The sequence below is a fragment of the Podarcis pityusensis genome (genome assembly GCF_964106645.2).
Source record: "Podarcis pityusensis genome assembly, chromosome: 10".
Classification (NCBI taxonomy): domain Eukaryota; kingdom Metazoa; phylum Chordata; class Lepidosauria; order Squamata; family Lacertidae; genus Podarcis; species Podarcis pityusensis.
Window position 1 is genome coordinate 3584994 of NC_138035.1, and position 22820 is coordinate 3607813.

At 48.6% G+C, this 22820-nt stretch overlaps 2 protein-coding genes across 2 annotated transcripts; both read left to right on the forward strand.

The window, feature by feature from the left end:
* Positions 1–780: 780 nt before the first annotated feature.
* LOC308457345 (acrosin-like) lies at positions 781–9368 on the forward strand. Its single transcript, XM_080971093.1, has 5 exons — positions 781–919; positions 3732–3935; positions 5694–5959; positions 6416–6564; positions 8166–9368. Exons 1-5 carry the CDS (start codon positions 795–797, stop codon positions 8874–8876), a joined length of 1455 nt encoding a protein of 484 aa, XP_080827219.1. The 5' UTR covers positions 781–794; the 3' UTR covers positions 8877–9368.
* Positions 9369–12159: 2791 nt separating this feature from the next.
* Positions 12160–20502, forward strand: LOC308486422 (acrosin-like). Its single transcript, XM_081023262.1, has 5 exons — positions 12160–12287; positions 16187–16390; positions 18355–18629; positions 19597–19736; positions 19974–20502. The coding sequence occupies exons 1-5, from the start codon at positions 12211–12213 to the stop codon at positions 20487–20489; spliced, it is 1212 nt and encodes a 403-aa protein (XP_080879388.1). The 5' UTR covers positions 12160–12210; the 3' UTR covers positions 20490–20502.
* The last annotated feature ends 2318 nt before the right edge of the window (positions 20503–22820 follow it).

Consider the following 22820-nt stretch of genomic DNA (forward strand, 5'->3'; position numbering starts at 1 on the left):
AGGCTGTGCACCTGGTCCTTCAGGGGCACAGTTGCCCCATTCAGGACCAGGGAGTCCCCCACACCAGCCTGTCCCCTGTTCCCCAAAACAGTACTTCTATCTTGTCAGGATTCAGCCTCAATCTGTTAGCCGCCATCCGTCCTCTAACTACCTCCAGATTGCAAAGGAGTAACAGAGACTGGAGACTGCAGCAAATGGGGTGACAATGGGATAAGTGTTGCTACACCTCTTTGTAGCTCTTGCCCACCACATGAGCAGACAAAAAGCTATGTGCAAACTTGCTAAGCTTTGCAGATGGTCTAGAGTTGCCCTCATTGGCTTTGGCCACAGGAGACCCATGGAAAACCAATAAAAATTATTTCAAACACCAGAAACAACCCCTGTTGGATGAGGATTCCCACCCCCTGCCCAACCCATGATTTGAACAGAATATGTGGCACATACAGAACTGCCTTATACCTAGTCGGGCCAACGGTCCACCTAGTTTAGTATTGTCTGCACAGACTGGCAGCAGCTCTCCACATCTGGAGATGGCAGTGGGGATTGAACCTGGAGTCTTCTGCTCCTGAGCCCCATCCCTTCTTGAGGACAATACTCTTGGGTTACAACGGCTATCCTGCAAGAGGAGAGCCAGGGGTTGTTCTGCTGCGTTGCCCGGCCAACCCTGCCTCAGGCTGGCCCCTCACAGAACTTCCATGGGAGACCCTCTTCCATTCCGCTGAAAGAGAATGGCAGGCTCTTCCGCCTCGTGCTGATTGGCCGGGGCTCCAGAAGCGCATGGTTTGTGATGTCACATGAGCAAAGGGAGCAGGCGGCGGAAGCTGCCACCTGTCGAGACATGTAGGATGAAGTGGCTTCCTCTTCCTCTTTTGGTCCTTTCCGTATTCTTCTCTGAACATGCTCTAGGTGAACCTTGCAGGTAAGTGGCATCAGAATCCTGTGGGAAGGAGGGAGGGAGATGAGAGCCCCAGCCCTCCTGCTCAGACGGGCACCTGTTGTGGTGGACACCAACCCCTGCCTTTGGCTTTCGTATCAGGTCACACATATTGCAGCCACTGCAGCCACTTTCTCCCCTGCCTCTGTCCCTGGCTGGTCTTTCCTGGCCTCCTTAAATTTAGGGTTCACCCACACTTCCACTTTCCCCATGCCTAAAATGTAGGGGTCCAAGCAGTCTTCCTCCTCTCCCACTCCTTTCCCATGGAAAACCCGCTCTTTAGTGATAGATTGGAACAAATGGCAACCAGGGTGGAATCTGAATCACTCTTATTGCAGTTATTCGTATTGCACATAGGAAAGTAATTGGATGACTACAACACACTCTTCTTTGACTAAAAATTGCCCAGTCCAAAAATATGGTTCATAAGCTTTACTAATAGAACTTCTTCCAAAACAGACACAAAAACAAAGTAAGTTACATCCAAATAGTTTCATGATATCACATGCTTGACCAAGCACAGGCACAGCATCTTGGAACTATAAAATTACTTCTTCCAGAGCGGAAAACAAAGCCATGTCTCTCCCACAGCCCCCATTACAGCTGGAGGTTGTGTTTTCCTAGAGAGAACCACCTCCTCACGTCTTTTCTTCCAAGGTGCTTGAGAGAGAACAAGGATCCAACTCCCACGAAATGTAGGTTTGCAAGTGAATACTAATTGCATACACCCCGTGGGATCCAAAGGTTAAACACCTTTTGACAGAGTAGCAGAGATACATTCCAAGTTAATTATCAACCTGTTGGGTTCTCTGCAACTCCTTTGTTTAGCTGCAGTGGAAGTTTCCGTGCTCTGCATTTAGCAGCACGCATACAGAGTTATTTTCCATTTTAATGGAAATTTAATTAAACAATTTAATTAAACAACTATACTCAACGTACCTCTCCTCCGACTGTGTGCTCAAGAGCACCTTTCCCTAGGAAAAAGCAGTGTGACAAGAGTAAAGCCTCTTAGCCCCATGTTTTCTAATCATGGCAGAAGCGGAAGTGTGGATTAGTCCAGAGCAATCGGCAACCATCTTTTTTGTGAGTTGCCTTTTACCCCATGGGTTTCCCTGGGGGAAGGAGCAGGGCAAACAGAAGTGTGAATGAGCCCTAAGTAAGACATTTAAAGGTAAAGGTAAAGGGACCCCTGACCATTAGGTCCGCTCGTGGCCGACTCTGGGGTTGCAGCGCTCATCTTGCTTTACTGGCCGAGGGAGCCGCCGTACAGCTTCCGGGTCATGTGGCCAGCATGTCTAAGCCGCTTATGGCGAACCAGAGCAGCGCACGGAAACGCCGTTTACCTTCCCGCCGGAGCAGTACCTATTTATCTACTTGCACTTTGACGTGCTTTCGAACTGCTAGGTGGGCAGGAGCAGGGACCGAGCAACGGGAGCTCATTCCGTCGTGGGGATTCGAACCGCCGACCTTCTGATCGGCAAGTCCTAGGCTCTGTGGTTTAACCCATAGCGCCACCCACGTCAGACGTTTAGATCACTTTAAATGAAGTGAATCCCCTTTTTGACATCCTTCCTGTTGTTCCGCCAACCCCTGTGCCTTTCAGCTGTGTTCCAGCCAAGAACATGCCTGTAATCCTAACCACACTTACTTGGAAGTAAGCCCCATTGAACTCAATGGGACTTACTACTGAGTAGGTGTGATTAGACATGGGCTGCAGGGCACCAGGCAAACACATCTAGGGAGGTAGTTCCATAACTGAATCCTGCTTTCTGCTTTCCCACGGGCGTTTGGCCGGCCACCGTGAGAACATGATGCTGGACTGGAAGGGCCATTGGCCTGATCCTGCAGGCTCATCTTATGTTGCCACGTTCTTACAACTTGGGTGAGTTAGGGGCTTCCTCTGCATGTGAAGACAGATTCCAGCAGATGGAGCAGAAGAAACCAAGAGATGGAAGTGAGGGGCAGGTGGGGCTCATCCACCTGGGAAGGGAGCCCATAGAGGAGAAGAAAAACTCTGGTCCTAAACCAAAAGGCTCAGGAGTAAACCCTATACAAATCTGGAGTGGAGTTCCTAAGGTGGTTGGATGGCATCTTGTATGCCTCCTTCCGGCAACTCCTGCAGCCTATCTGGTGCCAAACATCTTGCTCTGCTCTCCTTTGGACCACATCAATGAGGCCAAAAGAGGGGTCTTGTCATCTGGGCAGCCCAGGACCTCCAGACACATTGCCCAGGCTTGATCCCTGGGAGGTCACTCCAAGCCAGTGTGGTGTAGTGGTTAAGAGCGTGGACTCATAATCTGGTGAACCAGGTTTGCTTCCCCACTCCTCCACATGCAGCTGCTGGGTGACCTTGGGCTAGGCACACTTCTCTGAAGTCTCTCGGCCTCACTCACCTCACAGAGTGTTTGTTGTGGGGGAGGAAGAGAAAGGAGATTGTGAGCCACTTTGAGACTCCTTCATGTAGTGATAAAGTGGGATATAAAATCCAAAACTCTTCCTCTTCTTCTTTGGTCCTGCTAAAGCAGAGGTGCACCCCATTGTCTCTTGAGACAGACCAATGTCAACAACAACTCAGGCGCCATTACAGAGAAGTCCTTTTCCCACAAAGTTGCCTGCCTCACATCCCAAGGTGGGGTTGCTTGGGAAAGGGCCTCTGGCGAAGGCTTGGCTTGGGCGGGTTCCTGTGGCAGAAGGCGGACTTTTCAGGGAGGGCCGCTCTGCTTTCCTGAGTCTTGTGTGCCTCTCACCTGTCACACATGGCATGTGTGGGCTGCCCGCGCTTTGTGTCCCTTTCCAGTGGAGTCTGCGGGAGACGTCCCTTGGCGCCCAGCCATGGTGGCTCAGTTCGGATTATCGGAGGCACGCAGGCTCTCCCCGGGACGTGGCCTTGGCTCGTCAGCATCCAGGTCCCATCCAACCAGGGCTACAGGCACACCTGCGGAGGCTCCCTCATCAGCTCTCGCTGGGTCCTTACTGCAGCGCACTGCTTCTTAGACAGAAGGTGAGCAGGGTACCAGGGGGCAGCTGCATGTGGCAAGGGTGGGGGACTTTGCTGTAGAGTCTCCAGATGTGCTGTCCCTGCAGATCATTCAGCCTGGCAGTTGTAATGCCGGCTGAGCTGTGGAGCTCATGTCAGGAACATGGCCCCCCAGAGTGCAGCGGAAGAGTCGGCCTCAGAAATTGAACTAAGTGAGCAAGGGGCTATCTCTGCAGATGAGAGCTGGCTGTCAGAGTCCAGAAAGGGCAGTCCGGCCCCCCTCCTTCCCAGGGAAGAGGCTGTTTGCTCTCAAGAAGAGGGAGAGTTGGAAGGCGGCCAGAGCGTTGCCAGGCAGCCAGCAGATAAGCCAGAGTCTGAGGCTGCATCATCTGGGAGTGGGGAGGAGGCAGTACTAGCAGTCCCTGTACTAGGAGACTGGAGGGGCTTAGAGAACAATGGAAGGGAAGGAGAAGAAAGGCAGGATTTTGGTGTCTTTCCTGTTGGGAGAGGGACGGTGATTCAGACTGATCAACTACTATTAATATGAACAGGTGGGAAGCCATGCTCTGGATGTGTTTTTCTTGTAAATAAACCTACATAATGTCAGAGAGACATTGTTGCTTATCAGGCTGCTTGCCTACCAGAGATTATTATAGCTCATTTCATCCTTTAAAAGATTTTTGCCCCTCACCACAGCCAAAAAAAGGGGGTCGGGGAGGCAACAAGCAGCAGAAAGATGGCTCCCTCCTGGCACAAAAGGAAAGGGGGTTGGGATGGAGGAGGAAAAAAGAAACGCAGGTTTCTAGCTACGAAGTTCTAGAATTTAAAAATTGGTACAGTGAGGTGTGTGCCAGAAAGCCCCAAGTTTATGACCTTCCTCAGCCAGGAATTAATGGGTGTTTCAGGATAGTTGTAGTCCAAAACATTTGGATGGCACCAGAGTGGCAAGTGCTGACACGATACAGATTTTGTCACCTCATTACAGTTCCCAGGGGAGGTGAAATTAGCATTAACCTAGTTTAAGTCTATGGGGTACCTAAGCTTAGTCTGAACCCTGTGGTTTTATGAACTGTTTTGTATCATTAATTCCACATGGGTATGGTGCATTGCAGTGATTGCTTATGATCTATTCTGCTAGCCACCCTGAAAGCATAGTTGCCCTACATGCACTGCTTGTACAGAGGTTAATAACCATAATAACAGCTAAAGTGATGGTCATTGTTATCGCTGGCATTATTATTTGGGTGCCACGCTCATGGTACTTATATCTCTCCATAAAATGCCCTGAAGAGTGCTGCAGGCAGCCAGGAATTTCCTTGTTCAAATCACAGAATCATAGAACTTGGAAAGGACCAGGAGGATCATCTAGTCCAAGCCCTGCAATGCAGGAATTGTTCATCCTCAAAACCATGATGCTGAGATTACGAGTCTCATGCTCTACTGACTGAGATAATAAATAGCACATACATTATATTATATAACAATTATATATGACATTATATTATATGAATATTTCCCCAGCTACCTAGAGGGCGGCAACACGAGAACAGGGCCTTTTCTGTGGTGGCTCCCCACTTGTGGGATGCTCTCCCCAGGGAGGCTCGCCTGGCGCCCTCACACCATCCTTGGAAACTCAGAGACACCTGCAATACCATTCAGTCTAACCGCTTTTCATGGGGTTCCTGAATCTCTCCCCAAAATCATATATGAATGGCACACGGTTTGAAGAGAACCTCTTTCTTCCCCCTTGGTGGGCCAGTTTTCCATCTTTCTCTGCTACAGGTTTCTCGATCAATGGAAGCTGGTGATGGGAGCCAACCAGCTTTCTGACCCTGGCCCCAATGCCCAGGCACGCACCATCAAGGACCTGATTGTACACCCGCAGTATATCCAACGGATAAACCTCAATGACATCGCCTTGATGGAGATGAGCGCGCCGTTCAACTGCAGCGACTACATCCAGCCGGCCTGCTTGCCTGACATGGACGTGGATGTGATGTCTCTGACGCATTGCTATGTCAGCGGCTGGGGAGTGACAGATGTGTCAAGTGAGAGTCCGGGGATGGGATGGACATCAAAGAGGGTCTCACAGGGGAAGCGTTGCCTGGCAACGCCTGGTGGGAGGACACCACATCTGCTACCCTATGTGTACATAACCAGAGACCAGCCACCTCTTGGATGTACTGGGAGTCCCTAAACTAAAAAAAATGTGATTCACCCAGCTCCTGGACCGGGTAGGGTGGGTGGGTGGCTATATTCCTACCTACCAAGGGATGCATCGAGATGGCCAAAGATGGCAGGACTGGGAAGTGGATATTGCTTCTCCAGAGGCTGTAGGACCTCCCAGCTGATAAGAGGGGCCAGTGGGAATCATAGCCCAAAACCACCTGGAGGGCACCGGGTTGGTGAGAGCTGGTTCAGAAAGTTCCCGGATCAGTTGTTTTGACTTGGAAGCCAGGTTGCGTCCCGAGGCGAGACGCTAAAGAGAGACTTCCTGCTTGCAGAGCCAGGCGTGACCTCGGACGTCCTGCAAGAGGCCAAAGTCAACCTCATCCCTTCCCACATCTGCAACAGCACCGGCTGGTACAATAAGCGCATCCACCTCAACAACATCTGCGCTGGGCACGAGCAAGGGGGCATTGACAGCTGCCAGGTATGCAGTGACGCAAAGCCAGAGGCTGCTTCTCCAGGGAGGGAGGCAAGTGGGGGGGAGGGGCAGGACGAGGGAAGCCCCCTCCTCTTGGAGGAATGGCCTAACTCTGTCCCACCCAGGAAAATCCCCTTTCCATCCCATATTCAGACAGCCCCCGTGGTTATCAATATGTTATTATCTTCCTACCTTTCCCTCCAAGGAGATCCAGGTGGCATACGTGGTTCTCTCCCTCCTCATTTAATCCCCACGACAACCCTGTAAGGTAGGTTGGGCCGAGAGGCAGTGACGGCCCCCTAAGCTCACCCAGTGAACTTCCTGGCTGAGTGGGGATTTGAACCCCGGTCTCTCCCAGGTCCTAGTCTGACCACTATGCCACACTGCAGCTCTCAGCAAGGAGGGCAAGGCAGGCAAATTATCTCATTCAGGGCTCTCTCTCACCTGCTCCAGAAGACGTGCTTGGCTGTCCCTCAGAATTCCCCATCCTTCAAGGTTTGCCTGTCCCAGCACAGAGTCCTCTTGCTCCCAGATTATTCATCTTTTTGGCATTGGGAACATAGGAAGCTGCCTTATCCCGAGTCAGAATATTGGTCCAGCGAATCTCCATTACATGCAGAAGGTCTCAGGTTTGGGCATCTCCAGCCAGCTTCTCTGCCTGGGAACTTATCCACAATTACCTTTCTTCAGCTCTTTCCAGGCACAGGTCTGTGCTTTAAAGCTCTGTGTCTGATCACCCCCTTTTGTTTATTTTTTTGCTCCAAAGCCCCATTCTGGAAAGCACAGCGAAAGCAAACACAATCCTTGGAAAACCCAAATTGATGTTTGCTTCAATAGAGTGCTAAAGAGCAGGTTTTCATGGGGCAAAAAAGACACTTAGGCTGGATCTACACTGACCCGTTTAACGTTCTTAGAACGTTATTAGATATGTCATTCTAAAATATCACAAGGCATACTTGTTAATTAAAGTGGTGGTTTTTTTACCTTGGTCTTTTTCATCAAAATGCAGTCTGCTGGTTCCTCTGCTGTGCCCTTTGGTGCCACACCTTAATAACACATTATGAATGTTAAAAGCGGAACATCATGGGTCCATATACATTATCAGAGTCATTCCTTAACCCTTCCTTAACATTTGAAACCATGAGTGTAGATCCACCCTCAGATTCAGAGCTTTAAAACATGGAAAGAGTGCCTGGAAAGAGCGGGGCAGAAAGGAAGAGTGAATGAGACCTCAGACCCTGGAAAGGTGCTGCCAATCAACATAGACAGTTCTGAGCTAATTGGAGCAACAGGCTGATTTAGTGTAAGGTGGCTTCCAGCGGTCGTATGGCTCTCTTTTGCTCTGCCCTTCCCAGAATTTCACCTCACTGCTGAAATAGAGCTGAGGCATGAGTGAAACAACCCCAGCGCGATATTCTCTGCCCATCCGCAGAAGCCCTGCTTTTTGTGTGACCCCGTCTCTCTTGCATGTGAGATGAGGGATGCCTCCATCCTTTGTGGTCGTCATGAGAGCTCCTTGGTGGTGCTGCTGGCGGATGTGCAACCCAGTTCTCCTGAGTGCAGCTGCACCCTCTTCACTCGTCTCCCGTCTTTTCCTCCTGCCTCAGGGTGACAGCGGAGGCCCCCTCATGTGCCGGGAAATGAGGTCTGAGCGCTTCTGGGTCATCGGAGTCACCAGCTGGGGGACGGGCTGTGCCAAGGCACAGAAGCCAGGCATCTACACGTCCACACAGCACTTCCTCGACTGGATAAAGTGGTCGACCAAGGAGGACTTCTTCCAGGGCGGCTTTGTGGGGAAACCTACAACGATGGCCCCACCCCCGCCCCCGCCACAGAGCTCAACGTCCCAGGTGTGGTGGCCCACGGGCCCCTACATCCACATGCCGCTTGAAACCTTTGCCAATCCTTGGAAGAAAACCACCAGGCAGCGGCCAGCCTCCCCCAATGAAATCCAGCAGTTTGAGAACTGGGCTTACACCCAGCCTGTCGTGACGACCCCCCCTCCCCTTTGGCAGCAACCGCCAGCCGAGACCGAACCCCCCCTGCAGCCCGTGCAAACCCAGCCGCCCTGGGGGTCCTACGGCTGGACCCAGACGTGGACCGTGGCTCCGACCCGGCCAGCATGGAATATGTGGGTGCTGACTAGGCCGCCCCCCAGAACCTACCCACCATTCACTGTGCAGCAATACCCTTCGTGGAACATACAGGTGACCCGGCCTCCCCCCAGGACCAGGCTCACGCAGAAGTGGACCTTTGGTAAGCCTTCTTGGGTGGCGACTTACTACTGGAACATTAGGAAGAACAGGCCAGTCAAGTAGCCGGACAGTCCATCCCGGCCCCTGGCCACTCAGCTGCCCTGCCCTCCCCTTTTCAAACTAACCCTGTACAAGCTGCTGCAGCCGTCAGCTCGGTTCCCCTTCCCTTACTGCACATGAAATCAGATCTCACAAGCCATCTTCCCGGGACAAAATAGTTATCTTTTAAGTACATAGAGATACAGACACACACACACACACACACATATGCGCTTTTTTTGGCCATGGAAATTGCTGGAGGGATGGGGCAGCAAAGGGATATAGGGGCAAAGCTTGTTTCTGAGATCAATCTGCTCCAGAGGAGCCAACGCCGCTGCCTGGACTCTGCCCCCCTGGGGCTCACTAGAGGGCCAAGGGGGTTCCCAAATGTACCCTTTCAGTGCCCTTGTGCATCCACACCAAAGCCTTTGTGGGAAGACCTTGTGGTTCCAGCTGTCTCCCGGCAGCTGTTCTGTAATGTGCAGGGCACATCTGCAATAAATTGGTGCTTTCTCAGCTTGCTCTCCCTGCTTATTCTATTGCTTGGTATGGGATTATGAGTGGGAGGAGCTGTCCGTTTCATTCCCTCATTTTTGCAGTCTCACATTCCTTTTTTTTTTTAAGTAATATTTATTGAAATTTTTCAAACATTAAAAAGTTTCAAAATTTAAACTTAAAAAATAAGAACAAAGAATAACCCTAATAAAAGAAAGAAGAACTACAAAAATACAAAAACAAAACACATGAAAAATACAAAATAGAAAACAGTTAACAAGAAGAAAAGAAGAAATCAATAATTTCATATCTTATACTTCATTTACTAGTTTCCTGACCTCCTCACACCTCCCTTTTTGTATTCCAGTTCAGATATTTAATTCAGCAAGTCCTTACCCTCTATCATTTGTCCTTGCTCAGCATCTTAACCTATTATAAATATATATTTTCCACCATTGTCAAACCATATTTACATATTCTTGTTAATCTTTTTACCAATACCGCTTGTTTTCAATCCAACATCCCTTTAACATTCATTGATTTTACAGTATTTCTGCAAGTAGTCTTTAAATTTTTTCCATTCTTCTTCCACCGCCTCTTCTCCCTGATCTCGGATTCTGCCAGTCATTTCTGCCAATTCCATGTACTCTATCACCTTCATCTGTTCCTTTCTCCACATGTCCATCTCAGTTTGAGAATTCTTCATTCGTGGCGGGTGGGGACACACACACACACACACAGCATTTTAGTGTGAATTTAATGTATATGTTGGCGCGGTTGCAGTGGGTCGTATATGGGGAGTTCAAGGGTCGTGGGGTGGCAGGTAACACTATGGCAATACGAGAAGTTTCTGAGCCAAGATGGGTGAGCTGGAGGTTTTCTGTCATCTCTCTTGGATGCTTTAGTTGAGATGGCAGCAGGAGCTTGGACTTAATGACCCTTCCAATCAGTGCTTTTTTCCTAGACATGGTACTCACCATGAAGTTGTTACCGCAAGTGCCACACTTTTTAGCAACAACAAGAAAGAGGTGCAGGCACGCACTGCATGCCCTTGAATTTTAAGTTATTATAAGTTTAGGTCAAGTCTGCTGCAACTGGATTTCTTATGGACAGTGGCAATCCTGATTCTATTGGATTTGTGAACATTATGCTCATTTGCCTTCAGTAGCAGTAAAGCTCTGCTGAGTGAAATACAATTGCCTCTGGTCTTTAATATATATATATATATGTGTGTGTGTGTGTGTGTGTGTGTGTGTGTGTGTGTGTGTATGTATATATATAAATCCTGCAAAATGTTAAAGTTGTTACTCTGCTAACTATACATTGGAATCTGCTCTGGATCCCTAAAGGTAAAGGTAAAGGGACCCCTGACCATTAGGTCCAGTCGTGGCCGACTCTGGGGTTGCGGTGCTCATCTCGCTTTATTGGCCAAGGGAGCCAGCGTAGAGCTTCCAGGTCATGTGGCCAGCATGACTAAGCCGCTTCTGGCGAACCAGAGCAGCGCACGGAAACGCCGTTTACCTTCCCGCTGGAGCGGTACCTATTTATCTACTTGCACTTTGACATGCTTTCAAATTGCTAGGTTGGCAGGAACAGGGACTGAGCAACGGGAGCTCACCCCGTTGTGGGGATTCGAACCACTGACCTTCTGATCGGCAAGTCCTAGGCTCTGTGGTTTAACCCACAGTGCTACCCGCATCCCTGCTCTGGATGAATACTAAGTAGAATTTCAATGGCAGTTTCTGAGCATCGTTTCTAACCTCAAGATACAAAGGTCTTTCAGATACTGTATATACTGTATATACAGTGATCTTGAGGTGGAAAATGCAATCAAAGAGAAGATGTTCTAGACTGGCTGCATATTTCTTCTAAACACAGCAAAGAGCTAACATTTATAGATACACTTAATGACTGTCCTAAAACAATTAGTAATGGAATTGACCAGAAGAACATAAACTCTGGGTTTTACCTTAAGTGACAGCCAGGATCTGGTTAGAGATGAAAGTGTTGCTGAACTAATTGGGAAGAGTGACCACAGTGCTGTCAAATTCAATTTATATATGTACTGGACAATTGCAAAGTAAGTTCATTGTAGTCACCTTTGACTTCAAAGAAAGGGACTTCCCAAAAATGAGGGATCTGGTAGAAAGGAAGGTGAAAGGCAAAAACCCTGCAGAACCCTTAGGGGTTCTTCAAAACCACAACAAGAGGACCTCAACTATAATGTATATTGCACTTGAGGAAAAAATACCACCCGGGCCAAGAGGATGCCAGTATGGCTAAAGAGCAGAGTCCAGGAATCAGGGAACGAGGCAGAGGGCCTTCTCGGTGGTGGCACCCTCCCTATGGAACACCCTCCCTTCATATGTCAAGGAGATAAAGAACTATACAGCTTTTAGAACACATCTGAAGGCAGCCCTGTATTGGGAAGCTTTTAATGTTTGCTGCTTTATTATGTTTTATATATTTTGTAAGTTGCCCAGAGTTGCTGGGGAAACCCAGCCAGATGGGTGGGGTATAAATAATAAAGTTGTTGTTGTTGTTAGGAAGCTATTAGGAAGCTATTACAGGCAGGAAGGCTTCCTTGAGGAGAAAACAAAGGAATGCAAACTTTGGCAAAAAAAGTGCAAGCTGAAAAGAAGGAATATTTAAAAATTGGTGCATCCTTATTTGGGCATCTTGCCCTGGTGCTTCTGTTAATATTAATTAAAAAAGAGAGAGAAGGAGGAGCATAAAGCAGCAATTATGTCAGGCTGCCCACATGCTCTCTGGACAGAACCTGGATTCATGTGTTTTATGATGTCATGAATTCTAAGACAAGGTGGTGGTGGTGGACCCCGTAGCCTTGGGAGCTGCCCAAAGGATGAGATGGTTGGTCCTCTCTGTTCTGGTCCTTGCTACATTCCAGACCACTCATAACGCCACTGTCAGCAACTGCGAGTAAGAGGCCAAAGGTGGCATTTTGTAAGGAAAGACAAAAGAGGGAAGAAGTTTTTTTATTGGTCTTCTGTCTGCCTGTCCATCTACCGGGGTTGCTCTCCTTCCATTTTGTCTTGAGGATCTTGTGATATTTGAGATTTCATCCAACCCTCTGGAGTAGACCCACTGAAAGCAACAAACACATTAATTTTGGTGAATTAATTGTGGTGTTTACCACCTATAGCCACGGCATCCAGAGAGATCTCCCAAGGTTATGTCATGTTGGAGGCAACCAAAATCTTGATCAAAGATTGGACTGTAGAGCAGTCCAAAGGGGAAGGTCCTAAAACACAAACTATTGCACATACGGTATTTATGTTGCGCCACTTGAAGCAACTGGATGCATACAAAACTGGCTACTTTTGGTATAAAACATTGTCCAGGCCCATATGTTTGATTCAGCGCTTTACTTGCAGAACTTTATTCAAAACAGGACAGAAACATCAGCAATGCATCTAAATAAATTTACAATTTCTTGTGCATGTCCAGCACAGGCTCAGCATCTTATAAGAAATAACTTTACTTCTTCCAGAAATCAAAACTGTGTCTCTCCCACTCTGACTGGGAACAAAGGACCAAAGACCAACTCCCCAAGATGGTGATTTCACATTGAATACCTTACTCATGTGACCTAAGGTTAAACACCCATGCACTAGCTAGCAGAGATCAATAGCAGTTAATTATCAACCCATTGAGGTGCTTGGATAGCGCTTCTTGCTCTTCAGTGGAATCTTCCTGTTAAACCCTTTCAGCATTCTCCATCTCAGTGTGAATTAAGCAATTCTACTTAACATAAACAGCCCTGGTCTTCTGCAAGGGTGTTTGCAGGTGGCCAGCCCTGGAGGGCACCATGTTGTCCAAAGTTCACTTAGCTCATGGGCAGTGAATGGGATCTCTGGAGCACAGGGATCTGGTCCCTTGGGTGTCTCCAGCTTTGTACCTCACTCTGCCAAGGAGGTCAAGAAAGAGATGCTTGTCTGCTGCAAGAAAGCATTTTGGGGAGAGGTATGGAAGTCAAGCGTGTCCGAGTCTCTTATGCCAGCTGCACAATCCACCCACGTCATGCACATAGAATCATAGAATCATAGAGTTGGAAGAGACCACAAGGGCCATCGAGTCCAACCCCCTGCCAAGCAGGAAACACCATCAGAGCACTGCTGACATATGGTTGTCAAGCCTCGGCTTAAAGACCTCCAAAGAAGGAGACTCCACCACACTCCTTGGCAGCAAATTCCACTGTCGGACAGCTCTTACTGTCAGGAAGTTCTTCCTAATGTTTAGGTGGAATCTTCTTGTAGTTTGGATCCATTGCTCCATGTCTGCTTCTCTGGAGCAGCAGAAAACAACCTTTTCCCCTCCTCTATGTGACATCCTTTTATATATTTGAACATGGCTATCATATCACCCCTTAACCTCCTCTTCTCCAGGCTAAACATGCCCAGCTCCCTTAGCCGTTCCTCATAAGGCACCGTTTCCAGGCCTTTGACCATTTTGGTTGCCCTGCTCTGGACACGTTCCAGTTGGTCAGTGTCCTTCTTGAACTGTGGTGCCCAGAACTGGACACAGTACTCCAGGTGAGGTCTGACCAGAGCAGAATACAGTGGCACTATTACTTCCCTTGATCTAGATGCTATACTCCTATTGATGCAGCCCAGAATTGCATTGGCTTTTTTAGCTGCCGCGTCACACTGTTGGCTCATGTCAAGTTTGTGGTCAACCAAGACTCCTAGATCCTTTTCACATGTACTGCTCTCAACCCATCTTGTATTTGTGCCTTTCATTTTTTTTGCTCAAGTGCAATACTTTACATTTCTCCCTGTTAAAATTCATCTTGTTTGTTTTTGCCCAGTTCTGTAATCTGTCAAGGTCGTTTTGAAGTGTGATCCTGTCCTCTGGGGTGTTAGCCACCCCTCCCAGTTTGGTGTCATCTGCAAATTTGATCAGGATGCCCTTGAGTCCATCATCCAAGTCATTGATAAAGATGTTGAATAAGACCGGGCCCAAGACAGAACCCTGTGGCACCCCACTAGTCACTCTTCTCCAGGATGAAGAGGAACCATTGATGAGCACCCTTTGGGTTCGGTCAGTCAGCCAGTTACAAATCCACTGAGTGGTAGCATAGTCAAGACCGCATTTTACCAGCTTCTTTACAAGAATATCATGGGGCACCTTGTCAAATGCCTTGCTGAAATCAAGGTAGGCTATATCCACTGCGTTCCCTTCATCTCCCAGGCTTGTAATTCTGTCAAAAAACGAGATCAGGTTAGTCTGACATGACTTATTTTTCAGAAATCCATGCTGACTATTGGTGATCACAGCATTCCTTTCTAGGTGCTCACAGACTGTTTCCTTAATGATCTGCTCCAGAATCTTCCCTGGTATTGATGTCAGACTGACTGGGTGGTAATTATTTGGGTCCTCTCTTTTTCCCTTTTTGAAAATAGGGACAACATTTGCCCTCCTCCAGTCTGCCGGGACTTCGCTTGTTCTCCAGGAATTCTCAAAGATGACTGCCAGTGGTTCTGAGATCACATCTGCCAGTTCTTTTAATACTCTTGGATGCAGTTCATCTGGCCCTGGAGACTTGAATACATCTAAACTAGCCAAGTATTCTTGTACTATCTCCTTAGTTATTCTGGGCTGTGTTTCCTTTGCTGAATCATTTGCTCCGAATTCTTCCGGTCGGGCATTGTTTTCTTTATCGGAGAAGACTGAGGCAAAGAAGGCATTGAGGAGTTCAGCCCTTTCTGTGTCCCCTGTTTGCATTTCACCATCTTCTCCTCTGAGTGACCCCACTGTTTCTTTGTTCTTCCTTTTGCTACCAACATACCCATAAAAGCCTTTTTTGTTGCTTTTAACCTCTCTAGCAAGCCTGAGTTCATTCTGTGCTTTAGCTTTTCTGACTTTGTGTCTACACCTGCTGGCTATTTGTTTGAATTCCTCTTTGGTGGTTTCCCCCCTTTTCCATTTTTTGTACACATCCTTTTTTAATCTTAACTCAGTTAAAAATTCTTTAGATAGCCACCCTGGCTTCTTTAGGCACCTTCCATGTTTCCGTCTCATTGGTATTGCCTGAAGTTGTGCTTTTACTATCTCCCTCTTAACAAACTCCCAGCCATCATGAACTCCCTTTCCTTTTAGTATTACTGTCCATGGGATCTCACCCAGCACTTCCCTAAGTTTTATGAAGTCACCTTTCTTAAAGTCAAGAAATTGAGTCCTAGTATGCTTGGCTGCTCCTTTCCGCTGTATAGTAAACTTCAGAAGAGCATGATCACTCGCGCCTAATGATCCTTCCACTTCTACCCCACTAACCAGGTCATCAACATTGGTTAGGACCAGATCTAAAATGGCTGTTCCTCTTGTTGCTTCTCCCACTTTCTGGACAATGAAGTTGTCTGCAAGGCCAGTGAGGAATCTGTTTGATCTTATGCTCTTGGCTGAGTTTGACATCCAACAAATATCCGGGTAATTGAAGTCCCCCATTACTACTATCTCCCTTCCTTTTGCATGCTTGGCTATCTGTTCCAGGAAGGCATCATCTATGTCCTCCGTTTGCCTTGGGGATCTATAGTAAACTCCCACAATGAGGTCACTGTTATTCTTCTCTCCCTTAATTTTGACCCAAATGCTTTCACTTTGGCTTTGAGGTTCTAAATCTTGGATCTCTTCACAGGTATACACATCCCTGACATATAACGCCACTCCTCCTCCTTTCTTGTCTGGTCTGTTTCTCTGAAATAGATTGTATCCCCCCATTATTACATTCCAATCGTGGGACTTATCCCACCAGGTTTCAGTGATGCCTATTATGTCATATTTAGTTTGCATGATCTGTTGATGCTCTCTATCTTTTTCAGTGGCATTTGCGGAAGACGACCCTTGGCAAGCAGCCATAAGTTGATGCATATTATGGGCGGCAGCGATGTTCTTCCAGGCACGTGGCCCTGGACGGTCAGCATCCAGACAAAAGGACAAGGGAAAGTCTACATCCATTCCTGTGGAGGTTCGCTCATCAGCCCCCAATGGGTCCTCAGTGCAGGTCACTGCTTCCCAAAAGGAAAGTAAGCAGAAGGGGAAGTCTGCTTAGCAGAAGGTCGTTCCTGGGGAGGGTTGTGGAATCTGCAAGCCCAGCACCCTGGGGGCATCTCAAGGAAGCAGAGTCCCTTCTTCTGCCTTCCAGGTGATACTTGGAGGAACTGCAGTTCGCCTGAACACAAAGCCGTCCTCTTGGGATGGTGGAGTCTACAGCCCAGGAACTGCCCTACCTGATCAGAACTAAGGTCCAGCTAGTCCAGCATCCCATTGGGAACCTCAGAGGGCTGGGTACTCAGAGGCGGAGCAAGGTGGGTGCGGTGGGTGCGGCTGGCACTCAGTGTCATCCCTGAGGGTGCGTGACATCACCACGCCGCCGCCCTGGGACGCTCGTGGTGGGCAGTGCACCCCACAGGACGCTCACCTCACCCCCCTGGGATGCCAGCCCCACCCCCATGGGTGGCTAGCCCCGCCCCCTGGGTGCACTCCGCTCCGGGTGCCAGAGCAGCTCGCTCCGCCACTGTGGGTACTCAGGCCGATCCGCCCCCTTTTGGTTCATAGGAATATAGGGCTCAGCCACAATTCCATTTGTCCTGTGACCTGTAGGCACAGATCTGAGAGGCTTATCCTTTCTCCCACTGCTTTCCCCAAGAAAACACACTGTTCATCACTGAATCAGAGGAAACACCAATCGGGTTTTCTGCAGATTCATGTTTGCTCCAATTTAGATGTAAACGGCAGGTTTCCCCAGGGAAAATGGCCAGGCACAGGAACGAGGACCCAGGACGTGGGCCAGCCCCCTTGTGCTAAAATTGTGCTTTTAATGGGGGTGTTGTTCTAACTCGGGTGGGTGTTGTTTATTGTTCTTAAGTGTTACATGTCAATTTGTATTTGTCTTTTTTGTTTTTGTTTTATAAAGCTGATTAATATTCTACAGTTTTTTAAAAAAATATGTTTGTAGGAATGGAGTCATTGTTTCGTTATTTTTTTGTTTTGACTATTGTGTTTTTACCTTGGATTTTTATCCTGTGAACCACCCTGAGATCTTGTGATCAAATCAAATAAAAAACAGTCAAATCAAATAAAAATAAAAAAACCCTCTCAGACCCATGTCTTGAAATCACGGGGAATCATAGAATCAAAGGGAACAAACGGAACAAACAGAAGTGGGCAGGAGCCTTCAGAGAGCATTGCTACCTTTGACTATGACGGAAGAGCATAACTATCCGAGAATTTGCCCAATCGTCTTTTAAAGCCATGTAGACTGGTGCCCCATTGCTGCCTCTCGTGGGGGCAAGTTCCCCATCTTAGCTATGTGTTGCATGCAGGAAGTCCTTTCGTCTCTCCTGAATCTCCATGGGGTGTCCACAACTTCTGGCGTTTCAGGAGAGGGAGGAAAACTTTTCTCTTTCAACTTTCTCCGCACCATGCATAGTTCCAGCAACCTCAGCCATGTCACCTCTTCCCCACACTTTCTCCAAACTAAAAAGTCCCAAGCGTGGCAGCCTTTCCTCCTAGGGGAGGATAATTGTGGTGGCCCTTTTCTGAACCTTCTCCAGCTCTGCAATATCATTTTGGAGGTGAGGTCAGCTTCACTGGATATCCAGGTGTTCCACCCTTGTGAGAGAGGGAGGGAGGATTTTTTCTCCATCCTTTCTCTGATATTCAGGGAGTCCAAGAACAGCCTCCCACCCTGCTCTGGTACCTAGAGCAGTGTGCATCCCAGGGGACATGACGTGCTCCCCATGGGGGGCATGGCCCACATCCTGGGAGTGTGGCACTCCCCCAGGGGCGTGGCATGCCACCCAGGGGCGTGGTGCACCACCCATGGGGGCGTGGCACGTGTCCTGGAAGCGTGGCGCATGTCCCGAGGGGTGCCACTGATCGGGGGTTGGCATTTTGTCACCCTCCCTTTGGAATGGCACCCCCAACCTCAGAACGCTCCTGCAGCCTCCCACAAGCCATATATCCCTGTTCTTGGTCCCACCTGCAGAGACCAGTACAAGCTTGTTCTTGGCTCCAGCTGGCTCACCAATCTGGGCCCTGAGACTGAGCAGCGCTTCATCAGGACGCTGGTGAAACACGAGAGGTACGACAACAAGCTGAAGCAAGGAGAGGTGGTGTATAGAGACATTGCCTTGTTGGAGATGGACGAGCCCGTCAACTGCAGCAACTACATCCAGCCTGCCTGCCTGCCTGACAAAAGCCTGCCGGTTTTGACGCTCGGCCATTGCTACGTCAGCGGCTGGGGCGGCCTGCTGCCAAAAAGTGAGAGCAACCTTGTGAAAAGCAGGAGGACTGGATCCCCTGAAGTGTTTGAAAGAAAGTCATCGCCTGCACCTTCACTGCCAGCCGGCATTTTCCAGGGTGGTTTAGGGCTCGTCTGCACTTCCGCTTATCCTGCTGTTTCCCCCCAGGGAAAACCTGCAATCGAATTATCCACAGATTGTTGTTTGCTCCTATTCAGCAGTCAAGAGTGGGTTTCCCTGGGGAAAGTAACAGGGCAAGCAGAAAACCACTCGGACTCATGCCAAGGGGGCACAAACCTCTTGGACTCATGCTTTCTAGGCAGGGGACGAGCGGAAGTGTGGACAAGCCCTTCCAGTGGGAGGAAAGTTAGTAAATAAAATGGAAGTGACCATGGCAAAAATTATAGCTCTGAATGAATAAATGCTTCTGGTTGGGCTGCACAAGGTTCCTTCTTTGCAGGAGAGGTTTTCTTTCGGGGTGTTCCATCCCTGTTTCACTTCCCCTTTCTTTTCCATGGAGGAGATTTTCCTCGTTCTTGCCTGTACCGGTAATTATTTTGCTTTAGAAATATACCGGGGTTGTTGTTTTTTGCTGTATTTATCACTTTTGGAATCTTCATGGTTGAAGGCTCAGGATATCTATTTATGAAATAAAAGCATGGTTAGCAGGGATTTTTGCAGCCATAACTCACTGGAACTCTGTTCCAGCACCTCTCAGGTGGGCGCCATTGCCATTATAAGAGACCAAGGAAGGCGTTTGTGGTGAGTCCTGGCACCTCGTTTCTAGGAAAATAGCACTGCTGGTCCGCGGACTGAGAGCAGCTAGCTGTTAGGCAGGTCTTAAGGCTTGTCCACACGTCTGCTTTCTAGGCATGGCTCTGAGGGTTTTCCCCCTTTCCTCTCTCCTTCCCCTGCCCCAGTTAGGATTCATGGGCAGGGCACCCCCTGGTCATCTCCATTCCCACCCCGCTACTTTCTGCTCACAGATTTCACTCCTCCTGACATCATGCAAGAAGCGCCAATGAATATCTTTAGCAGAAAAAAATGTGGGAACTGGTGGCGCAGGAAGATCCCTACACAGAACATATGTGCCGGACACGAAGAAGAAAAGATTGCAATCTGCAAGGTAGGTGAACCACGGTCAGGAGCCAAAGGCAGGATTTTGTGCTCACTTGATGAAGGGGGTGGCACCCAGTGGCAATGAATGAAATAAATAAATGAAATTAGTGCACTGTGCTGCCTCCTGACAGGATGGTTGAGCCTTGTATCCTTACCCTATTTGCCTCTTTTCAGTAGCCTCTGCCTCGGTCTCCACAGCATCATGCCTGCACCTCATTCCACCACCTTCTTTCCTCCCTCCCAGGGTGACAGCGGAGGCCCCCTGATGTGCAGGGAAGAGAGGTCTGAGCGCTACTGGGTGATTGGAGTTGCCAGTTTCGGACCGGTGTACTGCGGCACAGCGAAGGTGCCAAGCGTCTTCATCTCCACACAGTACTTTCTAGGCTGGATCGAAAGGAACTCTAAGCTGCAGCTCTCAGCTCCCAGACCCACCCCACTGCTGGCACAGGCCACAACAAGGCGCAAACCCAGGACTTCACCTACCACAGCCAAGCCAAAAAAGCACAGGCCTCCCTGGGTGAGGCCCCCACTATGGAGTGGGGGGCTTCCTCCCTGGGTAAAGACCACAACATCCTCCATCCCTCCCTGGATGAGGGAGAACTATGGGAGGCGCCCAAGGCCTGACCACAGGTCAGGGTATAGATATCAGCAGCCCTGGCCCCAGATGGCACCTCAAAGCCAGTTCGCAGATCTACCAGGGTACTACCCTGGCTCCGAAGACTACTACGATCTGCTTGTGCCCTCAGGAGAGCAGGATTGAGAGGGGCAGCTGGGGTAGGCATTATCAAGCAGAGGAGCAGGCTGGAGCTCACCATGATAGGCATCGGATATTCTATAGAATAATAAAATGAAGATGGTTTGAGCAAGTTGCTTGGGATTTGGCAATGGGTCTTTGTGTCTTTCACACCATCATCTCACCAAATCTCAGAGAGATGTGTTGGGAAATGGCCAAATCCGGAGCCATATTCTCTTACTTATGTTCATAATTCCTTCAGATCTTTCTTCCATTAAATGGAAGTGGTGGAAACGGAAAAGAAAACAAGAAAGAAGGGAAGGGAAGGATGAAGGATATTCTACATTTAAGAATTCCAAAATGTATAAAATGCATTATGTTCCTGTGAAAATAAAAACCTGCCCCCAATGTTACACAATATTTCTTAGTAATTGCCACTTTAATTAGAGTGAGAAAACAGAGCCATTTTTTAAAAAGCCCTACTGCACCCTTCTGACACAAAGCTCTGTCTTTCTTCACCTGCTCCAACCCACATCTTGTGCTCAAGACAACTTACACTATATTGAGAAAAATATCAAAATATTGTTACCAAAGATGGGTGCCTGCCTGTCCAAGACAGAAATGGCAGCCTTGAGTGAGTTTTTAGAGAAGAATCTGGTAAAGAGCTTCATCAGACCTTCCAAGGCACCAATGCTATTTATGAAGATGAAGGACACTACAGAACTTAGATTATGCATGGACTATAGGAAGACCAATGCCCTCATGGTTCCTAATCATTATACTCTACCAACTATTATAACCTGATCTGTGTGAGGGAGGGAGATGAGTGGAAAACAATGTTCTGCACTAGGTATGGCAGCTTCAAATACCTGGTCATGCCCTTTGGGCTTCAGTTAGGGACTGCAACATTCCAAGCCTTCATCAACCACATCCTCAGTGGCCTGCTGGATAAGTTCATGGTCGTTTACCTTGATGATCTTTTGAACTTCTCTGAAAGCCAGGAACAGCACATGAGACATGTGGCAGAGGTGCTGCAGAGGCTGAGAGAACACCTCCAGCGGCTTTATGCTAAGTTAGAAAAATGCCAATTCCACGTCTCTATGGTAGATTTTCTGCATTACCGCCTCACAGCAGAGGGGGTACACACTGATCCAGCTAAGGTGCAAAGCGTGGTGTCAAGGCAGGAACCCAAGATGAAGAAAGACCTTCAGAGATTCTTGAGGTTCGCCAACAACTACTGCAAGACTCACAGCACCTCTCACGGATTACTTGAGGTGCAAGAAGTGCTTCCATGGACAGCTGAGGCACAACAGACGTTTGAGCAGCTCAAAACCATATTTTCCTCAGAGGTGTACCTAGTTCATGCTACCCCTCACTGGCTGCTGATCGTGGAAACAGATGCCTCTGACAAAGCAGTGGGGGGGGTGCTGCTGCAAGAGGACCAAGATGGCAACCAAACCCTTGTGCCTTCCACTCTAGGAAGCTGACTTCTTCTGAGTAGAACTACACCATTTGGGAAAAGGAACTTTTGACTATCCGTGAAGCCCTTGAAGTGTGGAGACATTTCCTTGAGGGGGCACAACACCAGGTGGAGGTGCGCACTGGCCATCCAAATCTGGAGTAAGGGCAGACAATGAGACGTCTCAATCAATGGCAGGTTTGTTGGGGGCTGTTCTTTGCCAGCTTCGACTTTAGAGTACAGTATGTGTCCGGCAGTCAGAATCAAAGGGTGGATGCTATTTCCAGGAAGCTGGAGTACCAGGATGATGAGCCAGTTCCAGTGTATCAGCACATCTTGAAATCAGAGCAGTTACAGCTAGCAGCTGAGTCAGTTGTCGAAGTTTCCAAATTCCAATTGAAGACACAGGAGGATGCTTTTGCGAAGGGCAAGTTAGTAGTGCTGCGGGGAGATGCAGGTGACACTGAGGGGTTCATGGAAAAGGATTGGCTACTGTATAGAGGGGAAGCTCGCTATGTTCCAGAAGGAGAACTCTGAGCCAAGATCCTACGTCAGTGCCATGACAACACTACAGTGGGACACTTTGGGCAGCACAAAACGCTATAGCACGTGACGAGGCAATTCTGGTGGCCAAGATTGAGGGAGAAGGTCAAGGAATGCGTCCAAGCCTGTGAGGTTTGTCAGTGGGCAAAAAGACCCAGGGAAGCACCTGCAGTATTGCTTCAACCACTAACCACACCGCAAGGACCATGGGAAGCTGTAGCTATGGACTACATCACTGATCTGCCAGAGTCACTGCAGAAGACAGTGATCTGGGTGGGGGTAGACTTGTTCACAAAGATGGCTCACTTCATGCCCTGTAAGGGGCTGCTGACCACACAAGAGATGGCACAACTCTT